The following is a 13,234-nucleotide window of genomic DNA, read 5'->3' as shown; positions in this document are numbered from 1 at the left end:
TCATTAGATACCAAGACTGAAATCAAGCATGACTGAAGCCTAAAAAAAGAGTCGCAGAGAAATTCATATGATGAAACATAGCATCTCAGATCATTCTAGGCCCTAAATATAGTTTTCAGTCTCCGTCTCTCAAACTGAGGTCTTGCCTGTTTGGCAGTGGCTGAGATGCTAGCTGGGACCCTAATGCAAAGAGTTTCTGGCCCGACCCTTGTAACTGGTCTCCTGGTTCTCTCCTAAACAGAGATAGGGAGTGATGTCATAATTAGGAACCACTGCCATAAAATAATCAAGTAAAAAGATGTGCTAGATGAAATCTAGTCTTAAAAAATCACTAGATGACATCAGCAAACTATCTACAAAGCAAAAATGCAAGTAAAATACAGAAGCTTCTCCATGGAATGCTACTCCCTCACAGCTGTTCACCTCAAGGATCGCTAGCACATTTATTCTTTTCTTAGCACGACCGCCTTTCACGAGGCTCTGCCGTGAAACCACATATGAGGCATCCACTCTCTTCTCAGTAGAACTATCCCTTCCCTGCCAACCTCACAGGTGAAGGATGGTCCTTCTCCACTAAGTGTCACCATATGCTTTCCTGCCCTTTACCTTTTAGAGGTCAGAACGCATTAACTTTTGCAATCCCAGCTGTCTATTTTACAATTAGAGTTTTAACATATGAAGTAAGTTATGATAGACACAATTTTTACCTTTCTTACATACGCTCCCAACATAATCAAACTAACAATGTACTTTTAACTTCCTTTGAACCTCCAAAAGGTAGTCTGTTCACTACCTATTTCCATAGGTGCTGAGCTTATTTTCTAACGCAGAGATTACATGTTTAGAAACTTACAGAGAGATATGCAGTCAAATGCTTTACCACTGAGAGACAGATTTTGAACCTAAGAAAAGAGCCAAACCTATTGTTCACCTTCTGTGGAAAAACAGCTCATGTGCCACAAGAATAAAAGCTTCAGGGATTCTGAGGTCTTTTATTCCAGTTGTCTCATGACAGTTGGCGTGGGCCAATTCAGAGAAGACATTTTAATGTAAAGGCACCAATTTTGAAACCAGTATGGAAAAACAGTTTCAAAAATAGCCTTATAAGGGTTTCCCTGGTGGTGCAGTGGTTGAGAGTCCACCTGCCGATGCAGGGGATGCGGGTTCGTGCCCCGGTCCGGGAAGATCCCACATGCCGCGGAGCGGCTGGGCCCGGGAGCCATGGCCGCTGAGCCTGCGCGTCCGGAGCCTGTGCTCCGCAACGGGAGAGGCCACAGCAGTGAGAGGCCTGCGTACCGCAAAAAAAAAAAAGACATCAAATAATTTCTCATATGGACTTTTTATTCTTTCAGTAAGGACTGGACTAAGCTTCATGATAATAAATGGCAACTGTCACACAGAAAAAGATTGTAATAAAATTAGTATCAGTGACACAATATTGAGGAAGGAACCAGTACTCACAGCCCCGCAGTCCCTCCTGTGATACACTAAGAAAGTGAGAGAAAAGCCATCCACTGTTACTGGCTTAAACAGAGTTGTTTCCTGCCAAATGCTGCATTTTATCCTCTTTTCTTTCATCTGCATCGTTCTCAAGGTCCGCTGGTGTGGGATTCTGTGGGACTCACACTCTTCATATTGTGGTCCTGTTGTCACAAACTGGCAGTGTTCCCCATTCGTTTTAATTTCACTCTGTTATTTCACATCTTTTTCACCATTCCCAATTCTGCTCTCCCCATCGCTGGCACCCACTCAACTGTGTTTTATGTATAACCTTCTAGCCCCACCCTCTACATATTCAAAATATGTGCATGTTATGGAAGATTCATAGTATTGCCTTTCCAGTGTCATTATTTATATAAGTGGTATTGTACTACAAATCTCATTCTGTTTCTTTCTCTTTCACTCAGTCTTATGTTGTTGTTTTTTTTAGTTCATTTATTTTATTTATTTATTTTGGCTGTGTTGGATCTTCTTGCTGTGCGCGGGCTTCCTCTAGTTGCAGCGAGCGGGGTCTACTCTTCGTTGCGGTGCAGTGCTTCTCATTGCGGTGGCTTCTCTTGTTGCGGAGCACGGCCCTAGGTGCGCGGGCTTCAGTAGTTGTGGCACGCGGGCTCAGTAGGTGTGGCTCACGGGCTCTAGAGCACAGGCTCAGTAGTTGTGGCGTGTGGGCTTAGTTGCTCTGCGGCATGTGGGATCTTCCCGGACCAGGGATCAAACCCACGTCCTCTGCATTGGCAGGCAGATTCTCAACCCCTGTGCCACCAGGGAAGCCCCCAGCCTTATGGGTTTTTTTGTTTTGTTTTGTTTGCGGTACACAGGCCTCTCACTGTTGTGGCCTCTCCCGTTGCGGACCACAGGCTCCGGACGCGCAGGCTCAGTGGCCATGGCTCACGGGCCCAGCCACTCCGCAGCATGTGGGATCTTCCCGGACCGGGGCACGAACCCGTGTCCCCTGTATTGGCAGGCGGACTCTCAACCACCGCGCCAACCAGGGACGCCCCTTATGGTTTAAGATGTATTTGTGTAGCTCTGCGAATACCATGTGTATAGTGTTCCATTATGGGTATATCCATGCTTTATTTATTCCATCCCCTAGTGATGCATACCTAAGTTTCCCCAAACTCTTTGCTACCACAGATGACTATTCGTCAAATATATTTGTGCCTATCCCCCTATTACCTGTATGAGGTTTTCTCATGTGCACTCACATGTGTCTGTGTGTGTGCAGGAGTCATAGAATATATGCATACTTAATTTCTACTGAGTCACAGGGTATGTGCATACTTAATTTCTCTAAGTACTGTTTGTCTGATCAGATTCTGAGTGTAAACCTCAAACTTTACTGGTTGATTATCTAGTTCTGTCAATAGTTCTGTCACTGGTAGCTCTGTATTCTCTGAGGCTATTTTGTTAGTTAGATGTGTTCATAATCTTCTTGATTTATTGTTCCTTATACAAGTATGTAATTTCCATGTTTATTCCTTCTGATGTTTTTCATCACACAATTTTATTTCTGCTCTTAAAACTACTATGCAGTTCTTCTTGTTGTTAATATTCGCCTGGTGTTTTTATGCAGGTGTTGGAATCCTTTTATTTAAATGTGTGTCTTAGATAGTATAATGCTGAATCTTTTAAAAATTTAATTTGAGAATCTCTGTCTTTTTATTCATTTGTTGTGACTACTGTCATATCAGGGTATGTCTTCTGCCATCTTACCCTGCATCTCCAATTTACTTTGTTCTCTGTTTGCTCACCCACCCCCCAGCCTACTTTCCGTTGGTTAAACTGAATATTATTCTGCTGATTTAAAAGTTTTACATTCTACTTGCATTCCTCTGGCAGCTATGCCTAACTTCTTAAGACTCATACTTATGCTTTTTTCTCTGTCATCCACAAAAACAAATCGATATCTCTGTTCTCCTGAATAAGAGACCAAGAACCCTCTGACCTCCTTCCCCACCTCACTACTTGCCGTGTTGACATCATCTGTGGTTTTAGCTGCAGAATCTTATGAATATACTTACTTTAACTGCTTATGAGAAAACATTAATATTTGCTGTTTTTCTTTTCACTTACTCTTCTTTCCCACATCTTATCTACTCTTGGATTTATTTTCGTTTTTACTCAAGAGCAATTTTTCCTAAAACTTCGTAGGCGAGTCCTTCCTAGACCTCACATGCCTGCGAATACCTTTACTGGTTCCCTATTTTAATCAACACTGTGAGGACATTAGTCCATTGTCTTTTACAGGCAGTGTTCCTGCTGAGACGTTAGACATAAGTTACACTCTTGCTCCTGAACATGTCCTTCTTTTCCTTTAATATTGCTTAACTTCATTATAATGCAGCAGTTCTAACCTTTGGGGGGCCAGTTTGGTAGTCTATATCTCTCTTCTCAGAGTAATGTTTTCTATGAATAAAAGATACAGAATTACAAAAGAAACCAATACATTTATCAAAACACTTAAAATAGCAAATTTGTGTTACAGCAGTAGTACGTGTGCTGCGTGCTTCAGAAGGCCTCCCTCTCTCCCCGTCTGCTGTGGCTGCTTCTTAAACCAGTGCTGGATCTTCACCTCCTGAATCCGTACTCTCACTACCCGTTCCCTCGCTAAGAAGCATCTCATTACCACGTTGACAGGGCTGTCTCAAAAATAACCAAATCGAGTAGGCTTTTCCCGTTTTCTCCTTTTGCTTGGCCTCCGGTATCATTTAACACTCGTAAGCACGCCCTCCTTGCAACCCTGACCTCAGCACCTCCCACGGTTGTGTCCTCGGCCTCTGGCTCCCCTCCCTCTCACCCTCACCTCTTTTTCTTCCACCCTCCCAACCCTCACCTCTTTTTCTTCCACCCTCCTGTCTTGGGAAGCTCCTGCCGCCTGGGAGGTTAGTGAGCAGAGCTGCGCTGATCCCTCCCAGACCCGTAGATCTGGCCTTGACCCGGGACTGAAATCTTTAAACACTTGTTCTGAGTCTGAGAATAAGAGAGCGAGGTCACAGCTCTGATTCTTGGCTGTGGGTGAAAAGGGAGTGGATACAGTTGTTTAAAAAATAAAGGCTTTTAAAGGCAAATAATAAAGACAGAGAGACAGAGACAGAGACAGGGACAGGGACAGGGACAGGTGGCTCAACCTGGTCAGGTTCCTGGTCTGTGCATGCATGTATGTGCATGAGTGCTTGTGTGTGTGCATGTGTGTGTGTGTGTGTGAGAGAGAGAGAGAGAGAAAGAGAAAGAACATGGGATATGTTAAGGTCAGCAGAAAGCAGATGGTAATTTTGCTCCAAAGATGAGCAGAACTCTCTGGCAGGATGCATCGTACGAGCAGTAACATACAAGTATTTGCAAGAGAAATATTTAGGCAGCCTTGTAAGCTGATGTATTTGAAATGTGGCTTTGCATTGAAGTTTCCCAAAGTAACGATTATTAATTTAAAACTTGGACCTGGCTGGGATCTGGAGGTTTACCACTGTGCTCTCTGTCAGCCGCCACTTCTGTGAGGGACTTGGAACCGTACGACCCATTGCAGAGTGGCCGTCCTCGGAAATAGTGCTGTCAGACCAAGTGTGGGGAGATAACCAACCTCCCACCATCTAGGGGCCAAGGCTCATCACTGCTCTGGTTTTAGAGATGCAGTATTAAGCTTTTGCACCAAGAAAAAATACAACTTCAAGGACAGCATCAAAGAAGCGTCTCCTGTTTGCGGCCTAGAGACCAGTTTGGGTGTCCATATGTCCACATTCCTGACTGAACTGTAAGCATGGCATTCCCCTTTCAGCTTCAGCCATCTTGGGACGGCACTGTGCCAAGTGGTGAATGACTCATCTCAGATGGTAATCATTCTGTCAGCATGTTCCGTACCTCAGCACAGCAGAGTCAGAGAAGAGGCTCCTACGATGCAAGCCCAAAAGTCAGGAGGCAGCTCCGGCATGGCAAGAGTGCAGGCTTAACAGCCAGAAAGCCTGGGGGGTGAATTACGGCCTCTTACGACCCATGTAACACTGGACGAGTCAACTCTCTTGGTCTCAGTTTCCTTACCTGTAAAATGGGGGTGATAATAATATTTCTCTCTGAGAGTTAAAAATGTAAATTTTGAAACAGTACCTGGAACAGCTAGCATTCAGTTAATATTAGCTTTTGAAACAGCTAATATTGTAGCATGCTTACCCTCCCACCGTAGCCTCTGGAATGAATTGAGACCTCCCAGTACCATCCCCATCATGGAGCAATTCACATTCAGACACATGAGTGCTTTCTGCTATCAGAAACCCAGTTATTTTCTCCATCTCTATTTTGAAGTTTTCTTCTAGTTTAAATACTTTGGATTCACATATTCTGCATGTCCTCTACTCAGAGGATATAAGAAATTCATGCAGTGATAATGAACTTGAAAAAAATCCAACCTATTGAATGATGTTATGAATGAGAACTCATGAGCATTATCTGAAAAAACAACCCTCCAAAGCCCCACTCTCTGAGTATGGATAAACTTTTTCATATATGCCCTCCAATATCCAGCTGACAGAGGCATCCCTGGTCAATACTTGTCAATCACGCAGCTCTGCACTGAGTAATGTAAGCCACATCCTTGAACTCTCTCCACTACGAAAGAATCTGGGCCGTTCTGAGGTCCTCAGCTTAACCAGATAACTGGGTTTTTACTCTACACACCTGTACTGACACTACTGGGTTTTTTCCATGTTCAGGTTGACAGTAAAGACCTCAGAGACAATGGTAACATGTAAAACAGGAGACACAGTGGGTGCAGCGTCGGCCAAGCTGCCGATGGGGGCCCAGCCTGTCCGAGCACGTCGCTGCTTTGGCCCCCTGACCTACACGGGCCAGGTCTGACTGCCATGGAGAAGAGACGGGGTCTAGGTGGGTCACCTGGACACAGAAATCACAGCTGTATTTCCTGTCAGTCTTTTGTGCCAGCCAGTCACGTGTGGAGCGCTGTATGCCAGCTTGCCGCTCTCGCAATCCAGGTGCGGTCCCCCACGGCAGACAAGCGAAGGAAAACGGCCATCGCGATCCTGAACCTGCCAAGGAAGCAATGCAGTTAGAAGGAGGACTCCAAGGTCATTCTGTCAGGCAGGCCTGGACCAGCCCAAGCCTGAAGTTAACCCTTTACTCACTGTATTAGTCTGCTCAAGCTGCCCTGACAAAATACCACAGACTGGGTAGTTTAAACAACAAAGATCTATTGCTTACAATTCCAGTGGCTGTAAGACCAAGATCAAGGTGCTGGCAGGGTTGGTTTCTCCCGAGGCCTCTCTCCTCGGCTTACGGACCTGTGCCTTCTCACACGGCTGTTTTTCTGTGTGCGTGCGTCCCTGGCATCTCTTCCTCTCCTTTCAAAGGACACGCTCATATTAGGGACCCACCCCTGTGACCTCATTTAATCTTAAGTACCTCTGTAAAGGTACTCTCTCCAAATATAGTCACATTGGGGATTGGCGCTTCAACACGTGAACTTTGGGGTGACACAGTGCATTTCATAACACTCACGATACCTCTGGTGTCAGATTCGTGTATACTCATCTTAGCCATATTTAATTTCCAACTCTGTGCTTCTGTAGAATTTTGTTTATACTGAATAATGGTAATAATAATAAACGGCTCCCATTAACTGAGCATTAGTACAGAGGGGGGTATTGTCACTTGTTATGAATATGACCCTGCAAGGTGCATATTTTTACGCCAGTTTCATACATGAGACTGAGGCCCAAAGAGGAGCTGGGAAGATCAAGCAGTGAGCAGCAGAGCCAACACCCAGAAGTCGAGTTTTGTGACGACAGTTCATGCTCTCCACACCTCTGTTTCCCGCCTCTCCTACGTCAGACTCTACCTTGAACCACAGTGTGGCTATTTGTGATTACATTTGTATTAACCTGAGAGCGAGAAGTATGTCTCCTCCACCTTCTTAGGAACGCCTTTCCCAGTGCCTTACACACGTGACCTGGCGCCTTTGCTTCTCTTAGCATCTCAGAGCAGCTCCCCGTCTCACCCCCTGCCCTCACCTGCAGGGCAGTGCCTCCCTTACCTCTTTGTCTTCCCAGGGCCGTGCACCCGGATACGCTTTCTGTCAGTTTCTCAGTGGGGTCTGTCTTAAGGACTCTATATAAAATGGGAATCTCCCCCACCCCACTCCCACTTAACCCAGACTGACTTCTAACAGGCGATATACTTAACTTACTTATTGAGTTTATTGTTAAATTTCCCTCTCCCTCGGCAAGAAGATAAGCTCTGCAAGCGCAAAGACTTTTGTGTGTTTTGCTTCCTAGTGCCTTCTTAACATCTAGACAAGGCTAGCTTATAGTTGCTGTGAAATAAATACTTATTGAATGGATAAATTAGATTCCTCGTGTGGGAGCTTTGGTGCGATTCCTCTCTATGGCAAATGAATGGCTGGTCTCTCTGGGCACAGGTGCCCTGGAGCCCAAATTAGCTCCTTAGAAAACAGTTAAGCTCCTAGTGTGAGGACAGTGCTTTTTAGAATTCCTCCTGATCGTTATTTCCGCCCTGTTTGTTTAATACCTGATTATTTTGCCCCAATCTTCTGTGCTTTTGATGGTTGTATTATTCATTATGGATAGTTACAACATTTTCATAATTAATCTCTAATTGCAATACTTGAATAGCATTTCACATGAAAAATGATTTACAAATTAAACCCACGTCTCACCTTGGGTAATTATCACAGGTCTAACTAATGTGTGTGAGGCTCTTGCATGGCAGGGGGCTCTCTCCAGTGACAATGTGTTGATTTTCTAATTAACAAAGGTTAAGTAGCCTTTTTGCTCGCAGACCTACAATTTAAACTTTTGACATTTGTCACCAGGAAAGATTTCTATAGAGCACATAACTTGAACTCAAATAATTATCACTGGTTCTAGTACATTAACATCCTTTGCATAATATATAATGGCCATTTTCAGGACCAAAGATTTTTCTTCATATTGACTAGATCAGTAAAAGTACTTTCCAGCTCACTGACCCATTTAATAAATCAGGGACCATGTTTAAAAAAGAGTGTAAGTTATTTAGTTTTCCTTTATATAGAGACAAATGGCATTCCACTTACCTTCTTTGTAAATTAAGAAGAAGGAGTATAAAAGTTTATTTAATGAAGGCAACAAATATAAATTAGACTATAGTCATACGTTATGTTCAGTTAAGGGAAGGAGGAGGAAAAAAATGGTCAGGCAGCAGTGCAAAGAGGAAAAAGGAAGCAAGAAGAAATTTAGCAGAAATTGACAGTAATTTGCTGAAATGGAGAGAGGGGGACACATAAGCCCAGGGGGAGAGATTGTACATCATGGACCAGAGTAATTTAGAGCTGGAAGGACCAGAGACTTCTAGTTCAGTCTCCTTTTATGTGTAAGAAAAACTGATGCTGAGAAAGATGCAACGATTTGATGAAAGCCACAGAACTAACAAAAACAGTCAATAGTCCTGATAGGGAAAGATATACAAACACAAAGGCAGGAAGAAAGACTGGCAGGTGTAGAAGCTCAGAAAGAACAAGACCAGAAAGAATCAGAGAGGCAGGGAGACAGAAAAACCTGCCCCTAAATCCCCTTCCTGAATGAAGCCTGTGTAGGTACATAATGAAGCATATATACATATAGCTAAATGTTTACCTAAATGATGTAATTAAAATATGACCTAACCTAGATGTACTTTCTCTGCCAATTGATGCTTTCTAAATCTCCATTTTTTTGGTCATATTAACATTTACTTAAAGAGTCTTTTTTAAAAAATCTCCTCAGACTCTCAACCATTGCTGACACCCTTAAATGTCCATTATTTCCGAATTAAAATACATTCCAGATAGATTAAAGAATGAAATGTTAAACGAGGTAAAATCATAAAAGTTCTAGAAGAAAATATAGTTGAATAATTATATTATTTTGGATTAGAGAAGGTATTTATAAGCCTAATATCAAAGGCAGAAATCATAAAAATAAGGTAGATGCATGTGACTACATAAACATTACATACAAGTTAACAAACACAAACTGGAAGGATCTAGTTGCTGAATTTATAACAAAAAATTAAAGACCCAAATATTGCTACCAATCAGTAAGAAATATATATTCTATTTCTCCCAAAAAAGCAAAGGTCATGAAGAAACAAAAACTAAGAGTGAGGAAAACATAAAAATTATTCAACCCACAGTATTCAAAGCAATGCAAATTAAAAGAATGAACTCTTTTTTTTTCCCCCTCTAGCCTATAAATTCAAAAGTGTCCTGCCTAGTATTAGAATTGGTGTGGAGAAGGCAGGAATCTTGTACCCTATTGCTGAGATACAAATTGATAAAGTCTTCTGAGAGGAAATTATATTACAAAGGACTTTAAAATGTTTATGCCCTTGTACCTGGCAATTACACTTCTAAGAATTAATTCTAAGGAAAAACTGGACAAGTATGTCAAGGTTTTTACAAGGATATTTATTATAGTATCATATAAAATGGGAATTGGAATAAGCTTCAAAGTCCAGTGGTATGGGATAGGGAGGGTGGGAGGGGGACGCAAGAGGGAAGGGCTATGGGGATATATGTATAGATATAGCTGATTCACTTCGTTATACAGCAGAAACTAACACAACATTGTAAAGCAATTATACTGCAATAAAGATGTTAAATAAAAAATTTTTTTAATTTACTTAGTAAAAAAGTAAAATTAAATAAAAACTTTAAAAAGTCCAATGGTAGTGGAATGACAAAGTAAGTTACAGTGCATCACAGGGTGGGCTGCTATGCAGATATTAAGCAAGATGTTCTAGTTGAATATTTATTGCTGGGAAAAATGTTTTATGATATATTAAGTGAAAAAAGCAAATTTCAAAACAATGCTTATACCCCGCTTTTTTTTTTACTTTTTATACATATGTATGTTCATAGATAAAAGTAGAAAAGGCTATTTGCTGAAAGTGAAAGTCATTCTATCTGAGTAGCATTACAGATTCTCTTTTTCATTTTGCTTATCAGTGTGTTTATGGTTTCCACAATGAAAAACTATTACATTTGCAACCAGGGGAAAGGAGAGGCACACATCTAAAAACAACGATTTAAAAATGTCAGCATATTTTGATAGGATATAATTGTCTTAATTGACTAGTGATGAAAATTTAAATGGCTAGGCATTTATTGAACGAAAAGGCCCTTTGGAAAGCCTTATTGCAAGAATAAAAGCCATAGCTGCTAAAACGATAGACGCCAAATTGAAATTTCAACACACAAAGAGTGACTACTGGATTGAAATTCTTCCAGATCATAGCAAAGGGCCAAATTCCCCTTGGCCCAGAGGTGCAGCGGTGCTGGTGAGCAGATTGCAAAATGGGAAATCCTTCAAAGTGGTTGTTTCTAATCATTTCTTTTGCCATCTACTCTCCCATACCATTAATCAAAAGGGGCATTGGGATCCCTTCAATTAATCCTCTTCTATTTAAACATTTTATTAAAAAATAACAATCCCTGGAGGATCATCACTCAAATCTATGCACTGCCCAATGAGAGAACCGCAAGGCTTGGGTTTATAAAGATAATAGTGCAAGTCATTTGCTATTTCACGGCTGAGGATTCACAGGCATAAGCAAAGGCTAATCCGTCTCTGCAGCTAAAGCCTTTGATCCACCAGCCCTGTCTGATGAGTCGCTAGATGGCACACTTCTTCTCAAGACACTGGAGAAAGTGATCAGAATCAACCTCCAGTGTGCAGCCTCGCCCAGAGTCTGCCAGTCCTATTGACCATGCCATTTTTAAAGACGTTCAGATCTTCACGTCAGAAACATGCACGTCTGTGGCGCCCCAGACCGTGAAGTTCTTCTGCATTAGACGATCAACACAGAACAGAGTTTAAGACCACAGGCTCGAGAATAAGACAGTTCTGACACCGCTTTGGCACTTCGGAGCTATGAGGCCTTGAGTACACGACTTAATTTCTCTAAGCCTCAGTTTCCTTATCTGTACAATGGGGTTAAGGTAACAATGCCTACCTCGCCAGGTTGTTGTGAGAATCAGGTGAATATCATATGTAAGATGCTTAGTAGAGTACCTACTACATAGCCCTCAATAAACAGTAACTTTCACTTTATTAACCACATCTTTTTTCTAAATCCCCATCAGATTTCTTTGAATAATTTTAACTACTATCGTTTTATTTAATTTCTAGAAAAGCTGTTAGTCTAAAATACAGTCATATTTATAAACTTGAGTTCCTCCTTTCGTACCAGCTGCTTAAAAAAATCATAGCTAAGGTTATTATAGATACAATCCACCTGTGATATAATTCTCCAGTGAACCGTTCTTTGAAATTTATTAGGAATATTTTAATATTTTCATGCTCATGAACCTCTAACTCCATAACGTACTGAGAAAATTACAGTGAATTTGTTTTGTGTGTTATGAGTCTTGCAATGGCATTTAGACAAAAGCAATACAATCTGAACTGACCTGGTAATAAATGTGGTGTAGCTGACTTACGTGTAAAATTCTCAATTCCAATTTCCAACCACCCCAGACAAGAAGCCCTGGGAACCCTTAACATGAATTTCAAAGCAAAGCATTTCTTGAGACAAGAACCGGGACTTACAATTACATTCCAAATGGATCTACTTCGTCCGGCTAATTGACTTGTTAACTATGCTAATATATTCATGTCCCTCTGCCTTTTTATATCTCTTCCAATAGATAATGCTATGGAACTGAATGCCATGAGATTAAAAACCAAAGAACTTAGAGAGTTCTGTACACTTCTTTTCTATAGGAAACCAGATTAAACTTCCAAAACAGCTTACGTAATCTGTGTGTGTCTCCAAACATTTTAGTACTGTAGCAAATGTATTGCTTCGCAGAAGACAGTCTCTTTTAATCAGCATTATAGCCTAAGGGGAGAAAGCTGCAAGCTCTTCTATTAGGCAGGACCAACTTGACAGTGAGCATGCCCCCTGCACTTGGCAGTCTCATCTCCCACCACAGTGGTCCCAGGAATGATGAATGAAACAGAAGCCACAGCAGAGGTTATTCTATCTGAGCTCCATGCCTTCTGTCTTCCCAGGTGGTGCCGGGGGCCAGCAGGGCTTTCTGGGCTGCATCCGCTCCCTGAGGATGAATGGGGTGACACTGGACCTGGAAGAAAGAGCAAAGGTCACATCCGGGTTCAAATCCGGGTGCTCGGGCCACTGCACCAGCTACGGGGCGAACTGTGAGAATGGAGGCAAATGCATAGAGAAATACCACGGGTATTCCTGCGATTGCTCCAACACAGCCTACGATGGAACATTTTGCAACAAAGGTAAGTCAAGCCAGTTTCCAAAGCCATTTTTAGACATCTTTGAAGTCCAGATCATCTATTGAATGGTTTTTCAGCTGTACCCAGGCATACTTCATTCTGAGGGTAAGGTATTTGGAATTCTTCTCCCACCTTAGGTAGGAAGTCTCCTAAACCACTCCCTAATCTTTGTTGTTCATTAAGATGAGAGAATCTTTGAGTGTGGTGCAGAGTTTCCCCCAAATTCCAGCAAACTTTTCACTGGCTGGAACATTACAAGTCAAATAACCGTATCATGCCTTAATGGTGAGTGACAAAGTAAGCGGCCACTGAAAGAGGACTCGGGCCTGACCCTCCCACTCAGGGGAGTCAGAGGGTCAGCACATTATCTTGGACCTGTAGATCACTGCAGTGAATCTACCTGTGCCGCCCAGTGGGCTTAATGCCCACCCCCTCCCCCA

At 42.2% G+C, this 13,234-nt stretch overlaps 1 protein-coding gene across 3 annotated transcripts in view; it reads left to right on the top strand.

The window, feature by feature from the left end:
- Window positions 1–13,234, top strand: part of CNTNAP2 (contactin associated protein 2) — a 2,034,513-nt gene that overhangs the window by 1,808,633 nt on the left and 212,646 nt on the right. For all 3 annotated transcript variants that reach the window (XM_060305187.1, XM_060305186.1, XM_060305185.1), the window contains exon 19: window positions 12,561–12,797. In XM_060305187.1, the coding sequence (XP_060161170.1) occupies window positions 12,561–12,797 (237 nt within the window). The remainder of the gene's footprint in view (window positions 1–12,560; window positions 12,798–13,234) is intronic.

This window comes from Globicephala melas, chromosome 9 (genome assembly GCF_963455315.2).
Source record: "Globicephala melas chromosome 9, mGloMel1.2, whole genome shotgun sequence".
Classification (NCBI taxonomy): domain Eukaryota; kingdom Metazoa; phylum Chordata; class Mammalia; order Artiodactyla; family Delphinidae; genus Globicephala; species Globicephala melas.
Note: the sequence above shows the minus strand (reverse complement) of the source record. Positions and strands in the feature narration are given on the sequence as shown.